The sequence below is a fragment of the Corvus moneduloides genome, chromosome 8 (assembly GCF_009650955.1).
Source record: "Corvus moneduloides isolate bCorMon1 chromosome 8, bCorMon1.pri, whole genome shotgun sequence".
In the NCBI taxonomy this organism is placed as follows: domain Eukaryota; kingdom Metazoa; phylum Chordata; class Aves; order Passeriformes; family Corvidae; genus Corvus; species Corvus moneduloides.
Genome location: NC_045483.1, coordinates 20,320,206 through 20,343,274, shown reverse-complemented (window position 1 = coordinate 20,343,274; position 23,069 = coordinate 20,320,206). Strand labels below are relative to the sequence as shown.

Genomic DNA, 23,069 nt, shown 5'->3' with positions numbered 1-23,069 from the left:
TTTTAAACCTCTTTGTAACAGTAAAAATGCATTTACCAAATGAAGGAAAAGCAGAATGACCAAAGAATATTTTATGTCCTGCTGAATTTTCCCAGCTCTTGAACTGCTCCTCCCTCCTTTACCACCTTCTACATGCTCTTAGTGTTTTTCACTTGCTGCCTCAAATGAGCAATGCTGTAATTTGAGATTGATGCTTTAGCGAGCATCTGAGGTCACTGGATCAGGAGACAAAGTTTATTGATAGAATGTGTCTTCCTTATGTAGGAATTGAAGGCATTCGTGTATTTGTTCTCTGAGAAAACTCTTGCAACTGAAAGGATTACCATAATTAATGCTTCCTATTATCTAGTGGCAAGCCAGTGCCTCACCAGAATTTTCTCTGTGGTTGAAGTCTTAAGCAATCAAGTTATTCTGGACAGCAAAGTTCATTCTTGTTGAAATTTGTACACTGTTTGTGTGCCAATCATTTTGACTGTCATCTTGCCTTACTTTAGATAGAAAAAAAAATTAAAATGGTCGTCTCTGTCTCTCCTCAGCCAGTGGAGAGAGTTTAGGCAGCTCAGTGGTTTGTTTCTACCCTAACCAGATCAGAAGGGTAAGGGAGAGGAAACCTGGAGCAGCAGTTTCAGATAGATGCTTCACTTTTGTTTGGTGAATTCTGCGTGAGATCAATCAACATACACATTGCCCATCAAAGAGAACATGCCAAGAGCAAAATCAGAATTAGTTCATCATCTTAAAAGGGCTGCTTTCTGGGCTTTTTGGAGAGCATTTGTTATTCTGCATGAGATGTTTGATTATACCAATTTTCAGAGCAGCAGGACCTTGTAGGATATGGACCCTGAATGTTTTGTGGCTGTTGTTGTTTGAACTGTGCTGGTATAGGCATTGCACAAAATAGTGATTTGGATATGTTAATGGACTGTTCTTAGCCATCTTAAGATAGAGCAGCCTGAGATAATTCTTTCATGTCTCTAGGAGAAACCTCCTCTTGGAATCCAGAGTGCCCTCAGAATCCAGAGCAGTGGTAGTCAGGTAATCAGTGATGTGGCTAAAAGGCAGAAGTTTAGCAAAAGGAATTTAACCTATGTTCTGCCCAAAGTTGGGACATGTTCATATTTGTGAGTTAAGCCCATCATTAAGCTGTTTCCAGTGAGGAAAGATACAGAAGCCTGGAAGTTTACTGGAAGTTCTTAGAATAACCCCCCTCTGCTCCAATTGTTTCAGCAGCTGAGCTGTATCAAACTCTGCCTGCAACAAATAAACAAGTAGGTGTCCAGACCCCAATCTGAACTGTTCCTCTTGTAGCAGTCTCCTTTCCTGGGTTAAGGAAAAGTACCCTGATTAAACCATGATTAATGGGGTAAAGCATCTGTCAAAATGGAGTGTTTGTCTCCAAAGAAACCACAGTATTTTGGGTTAATTGATTTTTGTTTCCTCAGGACTGACTGGGAGCCTCCAGACAAGAAGGTGGACACCAGAAAATACCGTGCAGAACCTAGGAGCATTTATGACTATCAGCCAGGGAAGTCCTCCGTTCTGAACAACGAAAAGATGGTAATGTTTGATTTATCCTAGTTTGTAGCTTTATCCTGTGATTATGAAATACTCTCTAAATGCTGGTGTGGTTCTATTTGGATGGGATTCCTTATGCTTACATTGCAGTGCTCATGTGATGTATTTTGAAAACTGTTCTGCATAACTTCCTAACATTTTTCTTCTCTCTAAAGCAAGGTGCAGGGGGATTGAGAGGCTTCTTTCCTTTTGGACATGTTGTTTTCCGTGTTAAGTATGGATCACTAACCCTAGTTTTTAATCCATGTTCGACACTGTGACCTGTTCAGCAGCTGTTTTGCCAGCTGTACTTTTTCTAGGGCGCAGCATTAGCTGATGCAGGAGGGTTGAAGGCATTATGCAACAGAGAAGGCAGGTTCAGTTTCTATGTTCCTCTGATGCTTTAAACACTGAACTAGTTTTTAGAGTGCCTTTAGTGTGCCTCCATGGATGCCTCTGAGGTGCGCATTAGGATATGGCCATCTTCCCTGGGCTGCTTTTTTCCTCAGCTGGATCTCACCACTTCTGTGGCAGAGGTGGCAGGACTGAATGTGAGCTCCCCAGCTATGGTGGAATGTAACCTGCAGTATTAAGTGAGCTGTTACCAATTTCAGTCGTTGGTTTTCAGTTAGTAAGTAATTTCAATTAGTAGGCAGTGCTGTGAATTGTGACAGCTGGGGACATACGAAAGTCTCTTTCTGCAGCCTTGGCTGAGAATACTTGACAAGGGACCGGGCAGAGAGATGATGCTAACCTCATCAGCTGGTCCTATATAAATCACCACAGGTGTCCTTCCATGGTGCACGTGTGACACTGAAACTGCTAGAAAATACTGAACGATGTCAGTACTGTATAACAAACGATAGTGCATAAAGATATAATTGTTCTATAAAGGCATTAATTTGAAGGATTCAATTAGAAATGCGAATTGCAGTGAGTTTCCAAATGTAAACTGGACTTTGTGCCTTAACAGCTCAGACATTGATCCATGCATGGAGTAGATAAAGGAATGCTCCTGAAAAACCTGCCAAGGATTTTACACAAGAGTGAATAGCAATTTAAATCAATAGAAATGTAAGAATCAAGTCTGTTGTGGGACCTGATGCTTCTCCTTAGTATTTTGGTGGGTTTTCTTTTTTCCTTCCAAGTGTAATCAAGGTCCATCACTTTTTGAAGATCCTGCAACCAACTTCTTTTCACACCCGTGTCCCTTCACTGACTTCAACAAGGTTGCTCCTGATGGGAGCACGATCCTAGTGCCTATTGCAATGGGCGGTGGATGACTCCCTCTTGATACTACTGGGCGTTGGCTCAGCCCATTAGAGAAGTGCCAGTGAGGAGTGGTTTGAACATGGTATGACACCTCCATTCCTGCAGTCCATCCTGGAGCCAGATTTCTGCTGACTTAAACATCAATTTTGTCTCACGGTAAACAGACAAGATTAAAACCTGTGGCAAAAGGCCGGCTTCATCTGTGTACTTAAACATTTGCAAAAGGTCTGTCATCACCAGTGGCACTGTCTACGTGTTCAGACTTCATCAGGTACTAAATTGAGCTGTGGAATCAGAGTCTAAAAGCCACAAGCAGAACCATCATCAGCATAATTGGAAAAGATTGTATGTACAGAACTCATCAAAACCAAGACAGAAGTGATAGCTGTGTTACTTCCAATGTTATTTTAAGAGCTTTAATTTAAAGCCACAGACCAGAGAAGAAAGGTCTTGAAGTAGTAGCTTCACAGTCTCCATCAGTCTCATTAAATATAACAGTAATATAGTGGTTAGTGACTACATCTTTCAGGGAGGTGCCAGAGTTTTGAGTATCTCCTGGTAATCACACCTACAGCTGTGACTATCAGAATCTCAACCCAAAACCATTTCAGAGCAATGAATAGCTTCCTGTTGACATCAGTGGACATTGTTTTAAAGTAAACACAGTTATATAAGATGAGTGCTTTTAGTTGGAATGCAGTAAATAAAAAATAGATGTATTGATTCTTTCGTGCCTTTAAGAAATAGTCAAATCATTCTCCAGGCCATCAGGCATTAAACATGATGTAACTATTTATCTTGCATTGCCTCTCATTCAGCATTGATCCTGAGCTCTTTTCCTAGAGCTTTTTTTTTGTGATGCTAATGGCTATGGCAGCATCTGGGACATCCAAGTCCAGCACTGTTGTCAACTGCCTCAGTAACCCCACCACAAAACGATTTCCCTGAGGATACTGTGTGTCTGTGTGGCTCCTTCCTCCTTGTGATGGAGCACTTGGGATCACACTGGCACAGCAGACATAACGTGTTTATATTTTTAATGCACTGAGATCCTCTCTGTCTTATACTAGGTATATTGAAATGCAAGAATTAGCTAGATATCTTTTGGGGATTGGTACCTCAGAAGCTTTAGCAATGGACTTTTATTCTCTTACCTCATTATCAGTATTTTCAAACAGCTACAACTATTTCAATTTTTTTTTTTGCATTGAAACAGATGGTATGAATGACAGGGAATTTCCTTTTCAGCTGTACTGTTTTCTGTCCTGTCTGATTTTCCTTCATTATAGTTTTGTCTGATACTCTAACATTTATTTGTGGAGAAACATGTAATATTGTCGCTCTATCCATCTTTCAGAGATCTTTCAGGGTGCACTCTCTCTGACATGTGTCTTGTATGATTTAGAAAACCACCTTCCGCTCTGTTTGCAGTGTATAGAACAGGGTTTCTCACATGTTCATGTGCTGTTAAAGATGCAGTATTTGAATCAGGTCTCACTGAGTCTCTCTTTCTTTTTTTTTAACCAACTGAAGATTAATAAAAGTAAAGTTCATGCAGCTTTGGACTTGATGGAAGTGTCTGACTGTACGACAGAGGGACTGCTTGACTACCAGCTCTTCCATTCAGTCTCTCTGTGACTCTGGGCAAGCTGCATAATCTCTCTCTCTCTACGTGGGTCTCCTGACCTGTAAAATGCAATTCATTCATATTCATGTTGCTCACAATGATGCTACTAGGCTTAGCTGATGTTTGCAAAGCAGTTCATGGCCTTTATGAGAGACATGCTATAGAAATTCCAAATTATAAGACTAAATATCTACATTTTAGAATGGAAGTCATGAGATCTGCATCTCTAACAGTCCCTTTCCGTGTATTCTTTGCATAATGTTATCCTTCTCTTTCTTCCATTCCCCTATCACCAATTCCTTTAGACTCGGGATATAAGCCCAGAAGAGATAGATTTAAAGAATGAACCTTGGTATAAATTCTTTTCGGAATTGGAGTTTGGGAAACCGGTAAGTTTGATAGTTGCAATGACCAATGAAGTCAACCTGCCTTTTTTTTTTTTTTTTTTTTTTTTTTTTTTTTTTTTTTTTTTTTTTTTTTTTTATGATTGTCACATCTCTTTCCTAGGCCCTAAATCTGAAACAGCTGCCTTACTCATTTAAAGATGTGATTGTACATAATGTCATCCTGGTACTAATATAAAGCAGCTGTTCTATGGCCACTTTTAGTGTTTTGAAGCCATTTACAAACATTCCCCACCTTCCAGCACTATGTATCAACAAGGTAATATTTTTTCACACACCATAGTTCAAACTGCATTTTTGTTGTTGCTGTTAGAAATAATATCTTGTTGTCATTCTTAAAAGTCCTTATTCAAAGCCATTATTCTCCCTCTGCCTGACAAGATCTAGGATGGCTGATAGGTAGCTTTAAGTCAAGGAGAATTATTTATTCCTGTCCCTGGCTTGTAAACTGTAGGTCAGTGGTTTCTAGCAGTCCCTAAACAGATCATGACCCTGTTTCCTGCTTATTTCCTTATGCATGTAGCTGCCCATTGCATAAAATGGGGAGCATTAGTCTGTGTTGGACAGCCCTTGCCCTTCCCTGAAACCAAAGGAGTCTGAGAACAGTGTTCTTTCTTTTCAAATGGAGCTGTGTTGCTATGTGTGGAAAGAAGGAAAAAAAAAAAAAGCCTTGATTTCCTCTCTGGAAGAAGATGAACTAAAGCTTAATTATTCAATAGGACAAAGAACATTTTGATGGAGGGAACACATCAGTGGTCATGGCTACTGGAAAAAAATGTGACTTTAAAGCATGTAATGGACTGGTTCTTACTGATTAAAGACTATTAACTTAGTTATTAAATACTGTTTAATAAGCTACTGTTACTTCACCAGAGGGTCAGTATCAGCCTCTCACATGTATTCAAGCATAGTGATGGTTTGTCATTTCTGCTTTCCCCTTGAGGTCAGTAGTCAAATGCCCATGCACACAATTTTTGAGTGCTGCTGAGATTCCATGTGTGTACAACAAAACAGAAATATGTTTTAAGGTTTAGTACTGTCTTCAAAGGCAACTGCACATGGACACTAGAGACCAAGTTTCCTTTAAATCTAGTCTTTGTTCTGACAGAAGTGACAAAGTTCCTCTGCACAGAATGTAGCTACCTGGAGTTGTGTGCTCAGTCTGATCACATCATACAAATAGCATAATTTTTGCTGAAAAACAAGCATGTACAGTGGTTGAGTAGTCCAGTCTTTCATAGAAAACTATGGACCTTCCATCCTAAGCTAAAGAAGGAGTTTCAGCAGTGGTTTGAGATGACCCCTCCTAATGTTTAGGCAGTAAAAGTCAGATAAATCTCACCTCACTGAGGTTGTAAGTGTTGTCAGTATAAGGATTTGACTCCTTAAAATTTGCCATGAGTTATCCACAGTGTCATGTTTCCACAGTGAGAAGAAACCTGTTTATCTTTGCTGCCGTGTAATTAATAGCCATCTGCTTTTGCAATGAGTGAAGGTTTGTCATCTCTGTGGTCCTTTGAGTTAGTGTGAGTTAATGGAAAAATGTGTCAAAGAAAGGAGACCATTTATGCCCTTGGTTCTTTCTACATGTGGGGGTATACCTGTTCTTTAAAAGTGTGGATTTGTGCTTTTAGTCATGGAGCCTTGGCCTCATTCCAGAAGAGGGTATCTCAGGGCAATCTGTCTCGTGTTCAGCAGAGCATCTGTTCTGGTGACAAGTTCCCGACCTTGCTCAGGGCACTTTTGTTAAGTGCTGCTCTCTTATGGCTTGCCTTGAACTTGGTCCAGTTCCAAAGCTGTGCAGCTCCCCAAGAACTACGCCAGTTCCTGAATGCGGAACTCCATAAACAGTGCTTTGGTGTCCGGCACTTGAATTCAGGATGCCATCTCAGACTTTTATAGCTGGCAAAGCCTTCTCTGAGCTTCATTGCCACAGCCCAAAGAACATGCTTTTTGTAGCTTTGCTCACTCCAGTCATGGGAGTCCAGTCCGGTCTTTCACTCTGAATAATCCTGCCTGATATTTACATGTGCATCCAAACAGAAAAAAATCCATTTTGAAATCGGCACTTTCAGCTGTAGGATGAACTTTAAATAACCAGTTCCCAAACTTTCTTGTGTCCCACTCTGTCCACCAAAAATCCCCACAAACCAACGCCCAAACCAGTAACATAAAAAATAACAACTCTGCATTCTCATTGCCCCACAATGCCACCTCTGGAAAATCAGCCATTTGTTCACATGGTATGTATTCATACTCTGATGGGTGTGAGAAAGATTTTCCCTTTTCTTTATCAAAGAACATTGTTTTACCCTTTCCTTTTGAAAAGAAGAATGAGCAAAACAAATGCTTTTTATGACTGCGTGGTTTCCCCCCCCATTTTGTTTTTTTTGGTTTTTTTTTTTTAAGAATGCTTTAACCAATATCTGTGGGCTCCCTCTAGAGAGTCCAAAATCCCTTAGAGCACCGTGCAAAAAAAAATTTCTGAAAGCATTGCTGAAAACAGTCCCTTCCACACTGCATGTATATTCCCTTTTGCCCCCCATGATTTCTTGATATTTATGCTATAGCAGATTTATCCCTCCTTCTCTCTCTCTTTCTCTGTTGTGGTTTGTTGTTATTTTATAATTTCTTTTCAGTGTTGATGCAAATTCCCTGTTGTATTTCCCCTCTGTTCTAATCCAATTTCCATATTCTCTGTGATGTCTTTCCTTATCTTCATTTCCTCATTTCCTTCCTCTGCTTTCCATCAGCCTCCAAAAAAGATTTGGGATTATACTCCTGGAGATTGCTCTATCCTTACTAGAGAGGATAGAAAGGTAATTGTGTCTCACGTACGTTGTACTACAGCATCTAGTGCGTATATATGTGTGTATGTGGTTTTCTTTTTTTTTTTCTTGTAGCATTGCTTGGGTTTTGTGTGCTTGTGAGTGATTTTTTTTTTTTTAATTGGGCTTGAGCTCATTAGCCTAACAATTAAGTAGCTGGTAAATTCATTAAATAAACAGTTCTTAAATCATAATCAGCCATAATTTAGAGTGGTTGTTTTGCTATCTTGACTTGCAATGATAATTATACTAACAGCATATTGCATATTGTTACAGTATCTTTTTTTTTTTTTCTTTACAGGTGGGTTTTATAACTTTATGGTTTGTAGAAATAGATTCTAGCAGGCCTGTGCATCTCTTGATTTGAATGTTAATTGCCTAAAACTATTTCCTCTATAATGATTGAAACATGATTATTACTAGTGATTTTCTGTGTATTGTCCATACCACCTTCCTCTTTTTTCAATTAAAAGGCTCTCTTTTTTTTTCAAAATTAACATTCCTTTGGTTTCCCCTAACCCTAAGCATTGTTTTCCCATTCTTCTTCTCCTTCTTTAACCAGAGTGATCTAGAAAAAGACCTCTACCTCTACCAGACTGAGTTAGAGGCAGATTTAGAAAAAATGGAGAAGCTTTATAAAGCACCACATAAAAAGCCACAGAAGGTATTTCCTATTCTTTTCATGCTGCCAATCCCTGTTTCCAAACTCTCTGCTCTAATCTATTCACTGCTGGATGATTATTAAATGAGGTTGGGATAAATAATGGTTCTGAGCGTTCTGACTGCATGGCTTGCTGTGTTGCTGTCAGAAATAATAGAATGTGATGCTGAGAATCCAGCTTGAAATCCATTTCAGATACAGTGATTTCCTCTCTCACCCACCACCACATTCGCTTTCAGCTGCCCCCACCCCCATCCCAGTCCCTGTTTCAGGTTTAGAGTTCAGTTGTCTGCAAAAAAACCCCCTCTCTATTTTTCACATGAATAGGCAGCAGCAGCAATCAGCTTAAAATTCTTGGTTGGCATGTCACGTCATCATCTCGTGCCTTTCAAGCGTGTTGCCATCTACTCTCCCTTCATACAAGCCCCGCTCTCTGCTTGGAGCGCACGCCTACCCAAGATTTTGGATATTCCCGAGAGATTTTACACAATTTTCCTTATGCTGCACCTTGCCATGGCCTTCTAGGACAGGTCAGCTGCTGCTGCTTCAAGAGTCTGCAGGACTCGAACCATGAAATGATAGATTAATTGGTAACACGCCATTTTTTCTTTTTTTTTTCTGTTGCTGATTTTTTTTGAAGCTGCGGCATTTCACCAGGACTTGGAAAAGCTGCTTTTTCAAATCCAAGATTTGCTTTTTCTTCCTAGATAGAAATCCTCACATAGATGAGGGAACACCAAATAGAGAATTGCCTCTAAAATTGCCTTCAATTTTTAAATAACGTGTCTAAGAAGCGTTAGATGGATTTAAAGCAAGCGGCTAAGAACTGGCTTTTGCTATTGAACCTGTGCAGCTGGCATTGCTTCTCTTAAGTAAGGAAACTGAACTGAAACGTTGCTTTTCTTTTTAGAGCTTTGATATTTTTTGAACGCTGAGGAATGTATTGTGCTGCAGAAATGTAATACACCTTTAAAGCAAAGGCGGGCAGTGACCGGTTGGGGGAAAGCTTGGGAAATAATTATGAGCATGTGTCTCCTGGTCATGGCCCAGCTGGTTATCTCTTCTTGCTTTTGGCTTTATTCACAATGACTCATTTGCAGACAAAAGAATAGGCACTGCGAAAAGGCATCGGCTGTGCTAAAAACCTGTCACTGCCCTGAAGGAACTCATGAAAATTGTTGCTTTTCTGCAAAGACATTGACAGCTTAAATTGCGTTTAGATTTAAACCTCAATGTCTCTTATAGGCTAATATTCAAGCAATAAATGGAAAATTACTTAAGCAAGCCTTTTTCTTTCTCCTCACATGTAAGGGCTTATCAATGACTCCTTTGTTTGGACTTTTGCAGAATACAGCAGGTGTTACTCCTCTGGAAACTTCCACAGACCATTCTTCCTAGTAAGTTCTTCAATTGCTTGTTGATGTCTCTTTTACAATCTGAGGTCATGTAGGACAAGGTTTTGGGCGTTGGACATGGGTTGGCTGTTTGGGAGATGGATATAGACATATGCATGTACCGTAAGAATTATATGCATGCTTTAGGTGAGTCCTGGTACAATGTCTGCTTTTTGATCCAGAATGAATTTTGAAGTGATTACATGAGTGATGGTATTGTTTAAATAAGATTTGCTGATTGTGCTAGGCAGTGGCTTTAAAAAAAAAGAGACCTTTAACTTCATCTGATGAATTTTGCAAATTGGCTGTGTCTTCATGCAAGTAACATTATTGTGTGGAATAAAAAAAAAATTGTTTGTTACACGTGTGATAGATTGGCTCCTGCTAGATATTCCGTGTTATGTGCACCAGATTAGATGGATGCAGTTGATGAAAGGCAGTAATTTTCCAGCCTACAGGAAGGGAACAGTGGTAGGAGTAACAATATTTCTCAAAGATTAATTGGGCACCGCTTTTTCAGCGGAATATGTAATAAACAGTGTATTCTGTGTAAATGAGCTGTACATGGAGTTGGTTTGTTTTAAAAGAGGAACACAAAAAAATCCAGAGCAAGATGCTGAGCTGTGTTGAGTTACTTTAGTCATCCTGAGTTATTTGAGCCTCAGAGCCAGCCCCTAATGTGAGCCTGCTGCTCCTTGTAATTGTACTGAATACTCAATGTTGTCCATAGGCACAGTGATCCCCTCTATGAGGATGGTTCGTTAAAAAAGGCAGGTTCTCCTCCAGATGCCCACTGATACCACGTGTGTTCCCTGCCCCTGTGGGGGCCTTAGAGGTCTCCTGTACTTCTTTCAACTCAGTTCCCTTCTGTGTTCATTCTGCTGGCAAACCCACACAACTGCTGCAACTGTTTTGTTTTGGAAGGAAGAGAGCAATAAAATAAATGGAAATCTCTGAGATTAGCATAAATATCTTATATTTGTAAGCAGCTGGTAAGATTTCTGCCCATAGCAGCACTGTCTGTGCCACACAAAGCATTCAGGGATGCCAATGGCTGATCCAGTGGAGAGGAAGCAAGCTCGGTATGCTGGGAATGGGACACAAGAGTGAGGCCCAGTGGAGCTGCACGTTCTTCCCTGCCTTGCCGTTAGAGAGCAGAGAGAAAAAATATCTGGAGTTTACTGTCTTCTTTTTTTTGCAGTGTTGCTCTCTCTTCATTCACCTGATCTTGCAGACTGCTTTGGCCCTAATGCAGTACTGCTTGCTGGTCTGAATAAGGGAGCAGCTAGTAAAGGGATTCTGCCAATAGCCTCCTCTATCTCTCCCAGGTTTATTCTCAAAGGAGGATTGTTTTAACCCTTTGTTTTTTAACAACTAGGCTAACAACTAACCTCAGGGCAGTCATTATTCCCTGCAGCAACCGGCTGGGGTTCCTCAGGTACCTGACAAAGAATGCACTCTTTATCAAAGAGATAACCCTGATAAAAAATAGCTTTGTAGCTATGGGTCTGTTTGGGCTTTGTCTAGGTTGAAAAAGTGACAGTATTCTCTTTCTCTTTTGTGGTGCTTTTCAGGAGCCTCCAGAAAGTAATTTATGGGACTGCACATGATCTGGTTTTCCTTGTCCGGAAATGAAAATAATCTTTGTGATCCAGACATTGTGTAATTCCACCTCCATAGCCAGTCCTCTGATGTGTTTAAAGCTTTCTTTTTACCCCAGAGCATCTATCCAAAATAAACAGATGCATGTACAAATTTATCCACAACAACCAGATACAATCACAAACATTTCCAAATTCTCATAAATTTGAATCACTCTTGGACATCAGGATGTCAAATATTTCTATGAATTGGAAAATCTGTATATTTTTATTTTTTCAAATTTTCCAGCAGTCATGCTTTGGCCCCAGAATAGCTTTATGTGAGACTCCATCTTATTCTGAAGAGCCTGGTTGAGCACAAGAACTGGTATCAGATGAGCTTAGCTTTTAGGAAAACAGTCTGCCTGATTGCTTAGTAAGTTTTTTGTACCTGGAAAGGCCATTTATACCATGGCATTGTCAGTTATTCTTTTAGAGAGAAAACAGGGAAATCTAGAAATCAGATGTGTGAACATACTTGTGCTTAGTTTCATACTTGTGCTTAGGACTAGAAAAGGGATTTGCAATAAATTTCCAGTCTTTAAAAGCCTAAGAAATTAAAATTGTACTAATTTTAACAGTATTCTGTTTATATATATGCATGGTAGACCTACAGTCCAGGATTTTTTTATTCCCTGTAGTAGAAGCCTTGGGCAAAGCTGAACAGAACTGTGCATCTGGGAATTTCTTTGGCAATTAAAACAGTATAGAATCTGTAGCCCTATACTATTGCTTCTCTGCACGGTCCCTCACTGGTGGGCTTCAGAAACTGCTCAGGGAATCTTGAACTATAGTGTTGGCTGGGGGGCTGAACTGGATGAGATGACCTCCTGAGCAGCTGTGCTTTGTAAGCATGGGACAGGTATGGCTAGTGTTTAAGGAGAGAGAACTGGAAGCTAGAAGGTTTTGTGTACTTTCAACTAGCCAGTGAATTTCATTGTATCTGCAAAGAATTAATGTATCAGCTCTGTGACTGTTATCTTATCTGTAAAATAGAGGAGTGCTCTGTCGCTGCCCATTTCTGGGAGGACTAAGCCTGCAGATTTCTTGCAAGTGGAGGATGCTTTGGTAGTGCCAAACCCAGAACGTTATTGCAGTGTATTGATAACCTCTTCATTCAGCACCAGTTCTTCATATACAGTCTATTCTCTGTTCACAAGTGTGGTTTTCTCTTACTTTACATGAAGCTCTCAGCAAACAGGAGTAACCTCCTGGTGTCCCTCCCCATTTTTTTTGTGTATTCCAGCTCCACCTATTCACCCAACTACCATGCAGTGAAGAGGGAGTCAGAGTTAGCTCTGGGGGACCCTGCTGCCTTGGAGAATGAAAGGCAGATTTACAAGAGTGTGCTGGAAGGTGGAGATATCCCATTCCAGGGGTTGAGTGGTCTCAAGCGACCTTCGAGCTCTGCTTCCACAAAAGGTAGGTGGTTAGAGCACTAACCTCTTCTCCATTCTGCACAGTGTTAAAAGCCAGGTGATATGGGGTGAACTGTTGCAAGGTTTAGAGTCCTATTCAAGCCAGTTGAGATTTATGCTGTCCTTCCTCTTTCCTATTCCCAGTGTTCTCTCCTTTTTCCTCTCAGACCACACTGGCCAATATTTTTCATGATGCCTTTAACTGATCCAGGTTCCTCTTCTCAAGAGAGACCAGCTCCCTCCATCCAGCACCTCAGCCACACCCCACGCCCTCATGTTCTTCCTCAAGGCTGCTTAGGCTGGCCTTGCTATCCATCTGCTCCAACTGCCTTGCCATTCTAGAGCCCTTCCCTGCCTTTTCTGTTCTTCCCGCAGCAGTATCTTAGCAGGCCACACCAGTCTGCTGGCCTGGCTACCCCGGTGTAGCTGGTACCACACAGCCTCCTGCCTGCCAGGGCTGTGCAGAGAATGCACTGACACTGAACCCACTCACACTGAACCAGCAATTGCTGGCTGAACCAGCCCTGCAGGCTCCAGGAATGTGAGCCAGAAGAGACTGATCTCCTCCTCTTCCCTACCCCTATTGCAGACTCTCTAAAAGAGACAAGGAAGAGCATGACTCCCGTCGGGGAATTGTACTGGGGAATGTATCTCTGAGCCAACTTCAACCTAAAAATGGCTTGAGATGGGGAGAGGACTGGAGAAGGAATGTGCTGGGTTTCTGAACTGCTCTCCCTAAAAATAGTACATCACACCAGAAAGGTCTCTCTGTTTCCATCTTCCAGCTGTTTTTCAGCATTTTGTCAGGCCTGTAGGGCAGGGAGTCAAACTGGATCTGAACAAAAAAAATCTGTTCAAACAGTTATTATTCCCCAAACTGCAATTGAACCTGAATGGTTATTTTGACATTTGAATTTGAACTCAAATCAGAAACAGACCTAAAAACTGCAGTCGAAGCTGAAACCAGACTTAATATTTAATCCTATTTTAAAAAAAATATAATGTCCTGGTCTGACTCCTTGTATTTTAAAGCAACCATGGCCAACCACATTGTCTGAAGGGCACTCAGCTTATTCCTAGTATGGGGAATCTCTAAGCAGGCATCTCTTGGGCAAGGTCAGCTGTGTCGTGTGCTTGTGCTAGCACAGTCAGCCTCTGATTGTTTTCTCCCTCCCAGGAATAAACTGTTTGCCAAGCACTGTGCTGAGACAATAGTAGGTGTGATTACAGGCTTGGTATTAAGCCATTTTGCAATGTTAGTGCCTCTGCATTCTTGCTGACACCCTGATCCTGCCCAGAGTTCAGCTGCTCTTTTCCATGGTGCCACAGCTTCCCTGGAAGCTCATGATGCTTAGCACTTTTTAGGAGGGTACCTTAAAAGTGCTCCAGATTTGCTTCTGGCCAAGCCTCTCATTTTAGAAACGTTAGCAGCACTTCACCTATTCCTGTAAGCGTGGCTTGTTTCGCAATTTCTTCCTGCTTTTTTATATGTTTTGAAATTTTGTTTCTTTAAGGTGCATTTTATGAAATCCAAGCATGTTCTTTCTCCTTTCTCAATAGCTTTCTAGCACTTAAGCTAACAGGTTGTATTTATTTTATTCTGCATGCTTACCAGTGGATCGTAAAGGTGGGAATGCTCATATGACTGCACCCTCTTCAGTTAATAGCCGAACCTTTAACACTAGTCATACCGGTATGTTAGGTCACGCATGTAAACATAAGAAGCCCTTATCAGCTGCCAAAGCCTGCATTACTGAAATCCTCCCTTCTAAATTCAAACCCAAACTAGCAGCTCCAGCTGTTCTTGTGCAAGACAAGACGGGTATCTTGCTGTCTCATGAGAAAGCTCAAAGCTGCGAAAACCTTCGTAGCTCCACTGCCTTGCTTGATAATAAAAAGGCTTTCATGGTAGACATAGGGGAAAGCATAGAAAACATCTTGATGAAGTCGAAGCAAGAGTATGCCATCAAATCCGGCAGTACCATGAGCCTGCAGGAGTATGGCACCAGCTCTAGGAAAGGCTACCTGTTCCCTGCCTCCAGAAAGAGTGGTATGGAGTTTACAATGCTCTATAAAGACATGCACCAGATCAACCGGTCCAGGATCCATTTGGACACAGTCTCCTCCTGCAGCGTGAAGGATATTGCATCTCAGTTTGAGAATGAAGCAAAGGACAGGATGGAGCACAGTCTTAGTCGAGAGGATTCAGAGCAGATCCCCAAAGACACCGTTTCCTCCCGTATCAGTGCCTTTGAGCAGCTGATCCAGAGATCCCGATCAATGCCCTCACTTGACTTTTCTATTGGGCTAAACAAACCTACCACTTCTCTTCAATCTAAAACTTTGCTGAGTGCTGCATACTCTGCAGAGATTCTTCTGGATTTGTCAAAAGCACACCAAGAAGAGAAGGATGTTGCCAGCTTTGCAGATAAATCTTCCCACTCCTGCAGCAATGTGGAGGACACGGCTTCAGATGTAAGTGATGTCATCCCTATGGACACACTTTCAGCTTGCACTGATGAGATAGATCTTCTCTCCAATGCCTCCAATGACAGTGGCAGCAGCAGCAGCAACCTCAATGGGCCTCAGAAGCATAAAATAAACAGATGCAAAGGCGCATGCCCAGCTTCCTACACCAGGTTCACTACCATCCGAAGGCATGAACAGCAGCAGGCCTCCAGGAACCCTGATTCCAAAGGGGATGTCTATGGGGATAGGCACATGCTCCCCAGAAATGTCTACCTAATGAGCCCACTCCCATTCCGATTGAAAAAGCCCTTCCAACACAAATCCTGCAGAACTCCACCCCCAGACTGCCTGGCAAGCCTGGCAGTGCCCAGCCCTGACAACCCTGACGACCCCATACAGCTGCAGGGGAGTGTAGGAAACAAGAGTCACCACTCCCAGCACCAACCTTGCTCCAGAAGCGGGCCTCTTGCTCCCAGGCGCCGGTCCTCCTTTGACGTTGTGGAGAGGCTTAGCTACTTCCCCACCATGGGATCTAGCCGGGATAGCTTCGCAGGCCAGGCTGGCACTCCTGACTCCTTAAACAATGGGAACCCTGTTTCATATGCCCTCTATCACAGCCTGGACACAAACAACAACCCGCAAAGTGAACTTGGGACGTACCTAGGAGGTGGTTTTTGTGTTCTTTACCAGTGTCCCTTTATTTGTCTTCTTTCTTCCATTCTCCTCCTCTTTTCTTCCACAACCCTTGCATTTTTACGTCCCACCTTTACATCCCCTGACTCTCTGGTTTTTTTCCCCTAGTGTGTCTAATGTCCTTTGCGTGTCTTGCTGAGCAGTTTTGTTCAGGGCTTGTTAACAGCTGCACTTCTGAGAAACGATTTCCGCTGCGTTTCTAATCACATCAGGTTCAGTTTCTCTGGAGCAGCTCTGGGGATGCAAGAATCTCAACATGAGATATTTCTAGTCCTGTATCATTTACACACGTGGGAATTATAAGCCAAACGCAGATGATTTGCTTTAAGGAGTAGTTTCTCAAGGTCTAGTTGTGTGTGTATGCGTGTGTGTGTGTATTAAACTTTTCTCAACAGTAAAATGCCAAATCATACTTTGATGGCACTTTGATTCTTCACAAAGTCCTTCTATGTCTTTACACTTTCCTGTATCATTATTTTCTCCCTGTTCTTGGATCTTTGTTCACATGTACAGCCCAAAAGGGAAAAAAATGAAAATGGATAAATTATCAACATCTGATTGGCAATTTGGTCAATGGCAATTGAGAATCCTTACTGTCATAACGGAAACAAAGTGTTTAAAAATACCTATTTTTTTCCTTTCTGGTTATGCTAGGTAAATCCATGTGTATTTTAACTTCCTTATGTTGTTTTGAAGTAGATTCAGAATCACCAAGGCATTTTGCACCAGTTGATTACATGGAAACTCCAGAAGAAATTATCCGCAGGCGGCATGATGATAAAGAGGTAAAGCCCTCCTTTACGGCCTAATAACAGTAGTAGCAGCTCCACATACGAGCAATACAGCATTTAGCCTTATGTAAGGGAGTCTTGTATGTCCATGGCTATGTGTCCTGGAAGTTAGAGTAGCAAGCAGTAACTAGTATGTTTTACTTTCAATACTCTCTGCCACTGATTTGCTGTATAATGTGTATAGTCCAGTTCAGCTTGTTTCAAATAAACCTGATAGTTCTTATCAGTTGCACAAAATTACGTATAGGGGCTTTAAATAATATAAGAAGTTTGGGAATGCATGGGAGATGTGGTATAACACCCCAGTACTTGCAGAAAAAGATTGGTAATCTGTAATTGTTCTTTATGCAAGCCACTTGAGTCAGTATTAATCAAACTAGTGAAAACAGTTTTTTTCCTGTGGGGGTCCTCAAGTCTTGAGCAGCAAGTGTAAAATGTTTTAAGCTATCAGAGAGTGGGAGGTTTTCCCCCAGTGCAAACTAGAATTCTTTATGGTGTCTGAAGTTTTTGTTGACAGAATGCAGCAGTCCTTTCTGAAATGACTGGGCAACACTGGGACAAGCTGAAATAATAGGAAAGCCATATAGACTTTTCAGCACTGAGTGTATTCAAGCTGGATTAAAGAAGTTATAAAATGATTGCTTTCCTGGAAGATGGAATTAATTTCCTCTGCCTGGGGGGAAAAAAAGTTTTACTTTTAGTGTTAATGTTCGGAGTTCAGATAATGTTTATGTGTGCTCTGAAATATAGTAAAATCTGCTCTTAATTCCTATGTGAAAAATGTTTTTTTGCTGTCTTCTCCTGTGAAACTTAGTACTTTCCCCACTTCCAAAAATCCAGCATGAAAACTTGTGTAAGATCAAAAACCTGAATTCAGTAAGACTTTCTGGTTTCAAATTAATTACCACATAGCTGAACTCTTCAGCTTAAAGTCAGCCCCAGAAGGTGAAAGAATTCTTCTGCCCTCATACACAAGAATGCATGTTTCCATTAATGTGCCAGAGACTTTAGAAATCCAAATTAATTCTTAGATGTTTATTTACTTTATTTTACAAAGTGTGTTACATGAGCCCAAAAGAAATATGGGAGAACCTGAATGGGGTTAGGCACTCTCCCAAGCTCCTTGCAAGGCTTAGGAGAATTTGGTGCCTCGGAACTTACCAGTGGGGCTGATTCAGGTCTCTTGGAAGTCAATGAGAGAAACTCCTTTTCGGTTGAAGGGGATTTGGAGCAGCTCTGCATTATCAGCAATCTTCTTAGAAGCTCCTAGGACCTGCCCAAAACTTAGAAAAAGTCCTCATTGACTTCCATCAGCTTTGGATCAGATCCTCTGTATGAGCTGGATTTCAATTATGCCATAATGATGATGTACCTTCTGTGTAAAACGAAAGGGCATTGTGTAGTTAGTAGAAACAGTATTTGATACTGAACTGTAAAGCCCCAGCTATTTGCAGGGACCTCAGGAATTTTAAGTCACATTTATGGCAGCTTTTGAATGCCTTTAACTAGATGATTTACTGCCCATTTTATGCAATTTTATGGCAGAAACTTTTAGAGGACCAGAGACGGCTTAAACGTGAGCAAGAAGAAGCTGATATTGCCGCTAGAAGGCACACAGGGGTTATTCCAACGCACCATCAGTTTATCACTAATGAGCGATTTGGGGATCTTCTAAATGTAGACGATACAGCAAAGAGGAAATCTGGGTCAGAGGTCTGTTTTAGTTACCTCAGTCTGCTGCTTGACCCAAAGCAATAATTGCCTCTCACAATGTTGCGCTTTAGGCCGACATTAGCTCTTCAGAGAATGTCGTTTGTTGTTTTTTTTTCCACCTTCCCCTTTCCCATTCTGGCTTCATTTAGATCTGCTTTGACTCTTATGCCTGGTAGATTAATTGATATCTCTATACCAAGCTGCATATATTAAAGCATGCCTGCTGAGAATTGCTGGTGCACACCTGTGATGCATGCCTTTAAATATCAGCTACATAGTCAATCAAAGGCCTTCTACATCTTTTGCATCATATTGCTACATTGTCTTCTTGTCTGTGCCTTATGCTTAGAAACTTCATGTCTTGATCCTGACCATGCGGCTGTCACATAGGTTTTTTTAGAAAGACATTGTTTCTTCTCTTGAAAAATGCTTAATGTCCTTTAGAAACAATCAGAAAACAGTCTGAGCATGTTTCACTGTGTACAACCTGGTTGGACTTTCTGAAAGAGACAAAGGAGGAGGTACATATTTTTCCCAGGAGCCCAAGGCACTTTTCTGGAGCACTGGATGCTAGTCCAGGTGTTGTGGCCAAATGCCTTTCCTGCCTCACATGGATTGCTGCTGAGCTCTTGACAGCCACTCTGTTTCCCCAGAGGTGCTGCACTGTGGTGCACCACCACTGTGGTGGTGGGTGAGGTGCTCACCATGTGGATGGAGTACACCTGTCTGCCCTTCAGTTTCAAATGCTCTAGAGCCTCATGAATGTGACTGCTTCTTATTTTATGCTCTGTTACCAAAATGACTTTAAAATTGTCTGAATAGTTTGTGGCCATTAGAAAATCAGCCAAGTAAACCTTTAGAGCCTAGGCCTGCTGTCAACATCCATTTTGGCTCTTTAGCCACTGAAGACTTTTTTTAGGTATGTCCTTAATTTATTCGTATTTCCTCTTCACCTTTGTCTCTTTCTTACCAATTGATACAGAGTACATGGGTCACATTGCAGTATTCAGCAGGTCCAGGTAATAATCAATAAGAGCCACATCAAATAATATCCTACTGTTTTTCCCAGCTAATAAATTTTGCTTTTCCATTCAAATGTCAAGAGAAATTTGGTCCTGGAGCCCCAGTAACTGTAGTTACTGGAGCAGCTTTCATTCATCAGGGTTAGTCACATTTAAAAGTTGACTGCTGTTAAATCCATTTCCTGTAGAGCTCCTAATTACAGCTATACCAGAAGTTGGCACTTTGTGTCCTGGTGGGAGATGCCCACGCAGCATATGTGGACTGTAATACCAGTTGCACACAAGCTTGTAGCAGAATACCTGCATACAATTTCCTCCCCATGCTAATGTTAGCTGTAGAAGAGTTTGGGTGATTTTCCCCAGCAGAGGGTTGAAAACCTAATTATTATTTTAATATATTGATTTTCTTTCTTGATCTTCAGATGAGACCTGCTAGAGCCAAGTTTGACTTTAAAGCACAGACGCTAAAGTGAGTACAGCTTGTTACTCCTACCTGGAGTGTTCTTCCTCTGCTTTTTCCCCTAGGATGCAGCATTTTTGAAGTGTCGTGTACTTGGATTCATGTTTTGGGATGTCTTTCCAGCGACTCAAAGCAAAATTGTCCATAGTAAGTCAGGGAAAAGTAACATGAACCTTGCAGGTCACAGCATCTAAAAGACCTTTAGGAAAATGTTTTCTTTCTCAGTGCATCTCTATCCCACATGATTTTTAGGACAAACTTGCATTCTTTACTGCAACAAGTGAGTGCTCTACCCGGCAGGTGGGTGGAGCCACAGGAGAAGAACATCCTTTTCACTGTACAAAGCATAGCCCAAGGGCAGAAGGGACTTAAACAGATACCTAGCTTTAAGCGTGTGGGCCCCTGACTCAGGATTTTCCTGATTCAGAACATGTAAGTGTGCAGAGTGGTCACTGCTCTCCTGGCATCTATGGATACATCAGCGGATATTTCAGATGTCATTGTTGTACCTCCAAGCCCTGTTGTGGTCCTTTGTGTGAATCCCACGGCACTACTTGTTCTTTTTGGGAAAGACTGCTATGAAGAGAAGGCCTGGAAAGCCTCTTTCTCTGCATGAGCCTGGAGAAGCTCTCATTTTAACATTGCTAGGGAGGGAAGAAAGAAGAACAGAATTCAGTGAAGGACTTGTTGGCTTTTGTCTCAAGTGCTAATGTCCTGAGAATATTTTTTATATGTTCTATAGGTGATGATTTGTAATAATTTAAATAGGCTCTCCCCAGCAACTGTAATAAAACTGAGGCAGGTTAGGTGTAGCTGTTTTGTCCCTTGAGTAGAATATACCAGGGTGCCAGACGAAAGTGAAGCAGAGCTTGTAAAAATTGTCTTAGAAAAGGCTGTGTTGTTTATCTTCCTCTGGGGACCCAAGTAGTAAGTTTATGAGCCTAGTGCAAGCTGGCCACAGTTCTTCAAGCTGCAGACATTAATAATTTTAGCACTAAAGCCTGTCGATGGAAATTCCAATTTTTAGCCCAGTTGAGGGTCAGTAGTTTGCCACAACCACAGGCTGACCATCAGTGCAATCACTGCAGGATCAACAGCACCATGTGAGGACGCTCTGCTAATCAGCAAACTAGCTCACATTAAAATCATGTGTCTCTTCGGAAGGCACTTGTGACATGATTGTTTCAAAACAGGAATTGAGGGCTGCTCATCCTATCCAACATGGAAAGCTGGCAGTGTCATATTTGGCTTGAGTTTGACCCCATTGCTTCTGGAGCGTATGTGGTTATTAGAGCACTCACAGGCCAACTTTTTTGACAGGATGCCCAAAGAGCAAGAGAGGTCTTGCACATCACAATATGAACAGAGTAATCCTCAACATTAGCTTGTGCTTTGGGTGGAGCATGATGTGTATCAACATGCTGATGCAGACCTTGGTACCTAGGGATTGCTGGACAGAAAAAGAGCAGGTCTGTTCTCTGGTGAAGTTCTGATGGAGTGCTTGTGTTGTTAACAGGGAACTTCCTCTGCAAAAAGGAGATATTGTTTACATTTACAAGCAGATTGACCAGAACTGGTTTGAAGGTGAACACCATGGCAGAGTTGGCATCTTCCCACGATCATACATAGAGGTAGCTGCTTTCCTTGCAGGTGTTCTCTTTGTCCACTCCCTTTCTGCCAGAGACCAGTTTATGGGCTTTGTGTGTGAGACTTAGCTGATTCTGTTTGTTCATTCTAGCTCCTTCCACCAGCTGAGAAGGCTCAACCCAAAAAGCCATTACCATTGCAAGTATTGGAATATGGAGATGCTATTGCTAAATTCAACTTCAATGGAGATACCCAAGTGGAAATGTCCTTCAGAAAGGTAGGACTTCTGTTGTGCTGATGAATTGAATCCAGACATGATGATGTTTTTTAGGTCTAGTAACTTGCAATTTCCAAATGAAAGCTCCAATAAGATGAGCTCTGTATTCAGGAAGGATTCCTCTTCATCACCTGTGTTTTTAATCGACAGTCATTATGCAGTGCATTGCAGTTATTGTTGCAGGTAGGCTAAATCAAAAAGTGCCAATTGCTTCCTTAGGTCTAATTGAGGAGATACTTTGAGCACAAGTGCTGGAAACCTGGCTCTGCAAGGCAAATTAGATACTTGGTGACAGGTCTCTCCAGATTGATTAGATTCAGTGGAGGTGCACACAGTTACATGATAATGGTGATTTAGAAGAGAAGGAAACTGGATTCACCTTCCCCATACTACAAGCCAAATCACTGAGCAAGCTAAATTCTGTGGTATTGAAGTGACTGGCTAGACCTGACTGCAGAGTGAAGGTAGGGGAACGGGTTGTGTAATGGCTGTTCAGAGCAAAGTCAGCTACATTTAGATTAAGTAGCAGAATTTCTCCATCTCAACCAGCTTTCTGTTTTGCTGCTCAGATTAGATCTTCTCTGTCTTCTCTTTTAATTATATATGAAGGCGAGGCTTGCAGTGTATATTAAGGATCTGGAAGTCACTTTATTTGTCAGCAAAACAGGAGAGACCATAGGGAGACCTAGGTTAAACTGCAGACCTGTGCATACTTTCTGTACACCTCATACCCCTGAGAGTCTCGTGGTCAGCCTGAAACTTCTGGTTTCCATTTTTAACTGGCTTTAGCAAGTAGGGTCTTGAAAATGTGAGCATAACTGAGTCTGCAGACAGACCAAGTCAGCACCAGAAGATCTGCAATTTTTTCCTTCTCTGAACTGAAAAACATAATTCTCACCCAGAGTTTAGGGTTAGGATAATTGGAAGTAGGCTGAGAACCACCAATTATTTTAGGTTGGCTGCAGCAAGATTAAAAATGTAATCTGCTTTGGAATGATGAAACGTGTTAAAATCAGAGCTACATTGCTATTCCATCCCACAGGGTGAAAGGATCACGTTGATTCGACGAGTGGATGAGAACTGGTATGAAGGAAGAATCTCTGGCACCAGTCGCCAAGGCATCTTCCCTGTCACTTACGTGGAGGTGCTCAAACGGCCAGTGGTCAAGAACGCCATTGACTATCCTGACCCACCAGTGTCCCTCTCCCCCAGCCGCAGCGTAACAGCTTCACCACAGGTATTGGGACTAGATGCAGCCA

At 41.7% G+C, this 23,069-nt stretch overlaps 1 protein-coding gene across 13 annotated transcripts in view; it reads left to right on the top strand.

Annotated features, from left to right (window-relative positions):
- The window catches only part of SORBS1 (sorbin and SH3 domain containing 1), a 75,112-nt gene that overhangs the window by 37,170 nt on the left and 14,873 nt on the right, over positions 1–23,069 (top strand). For 8 of the 13 annotated variants that reach the window (XM_032117048.1, XM_032117051.1, XM_032117052.1 and 5 more), the window contains 14 exons: positions 1,443–1,557; positions 4,759–4,842; positions 7,086–7,100; positions 7,611–7,676; positions 8,248–8,349; positions 9,694–9,743; positions 12,627–12,802; positions 14,414–15,934; positions 16,660–16,745; positions 18,297–18,464; positions 19,909–19,955; positions 21,463–21,577; positions 21,685–21,810; positions 22,853–23,047. In XM_032117048.1, the coding sequence (XP_031972939.1) occupies positions 1,443–1,557; positions 4,759–4,842; positions 7,086–7,100; positions 7,611–7,676; positions 8,248–8,349; positions 9,694–9,743; positions 12,627–12,802; positions 14,414–15,934; positions 16,660–16,745; positions 18,297–18,464; positions 19,909–19,955; positions 21,463–21,577; positions 21,685–21,810; positions 22,853–23,047 (2,866 nt within the window). The remainder of the gene's footprint in view (positions 1–1,442; positions 1,558–4,758; positions 4,843–7,085; positions 7,101–7,610; positions 7,677–8,247; positions 8,350–9,693; positions 9,744–12,626; positions 12,803–14,413; positions 15,935–16,659; positions 16,746–18,296; positions 18,465–19,908; positions 19,956–21,462; positions 21,578–21,684; positions 21,811–22,852; positions 23,048–23,069) is intronic. The other 5 variants (XM_032117049.1, XM_032117060.1, XM_032117058.1 and 2 more) reach the window with 2 other exon arrangements.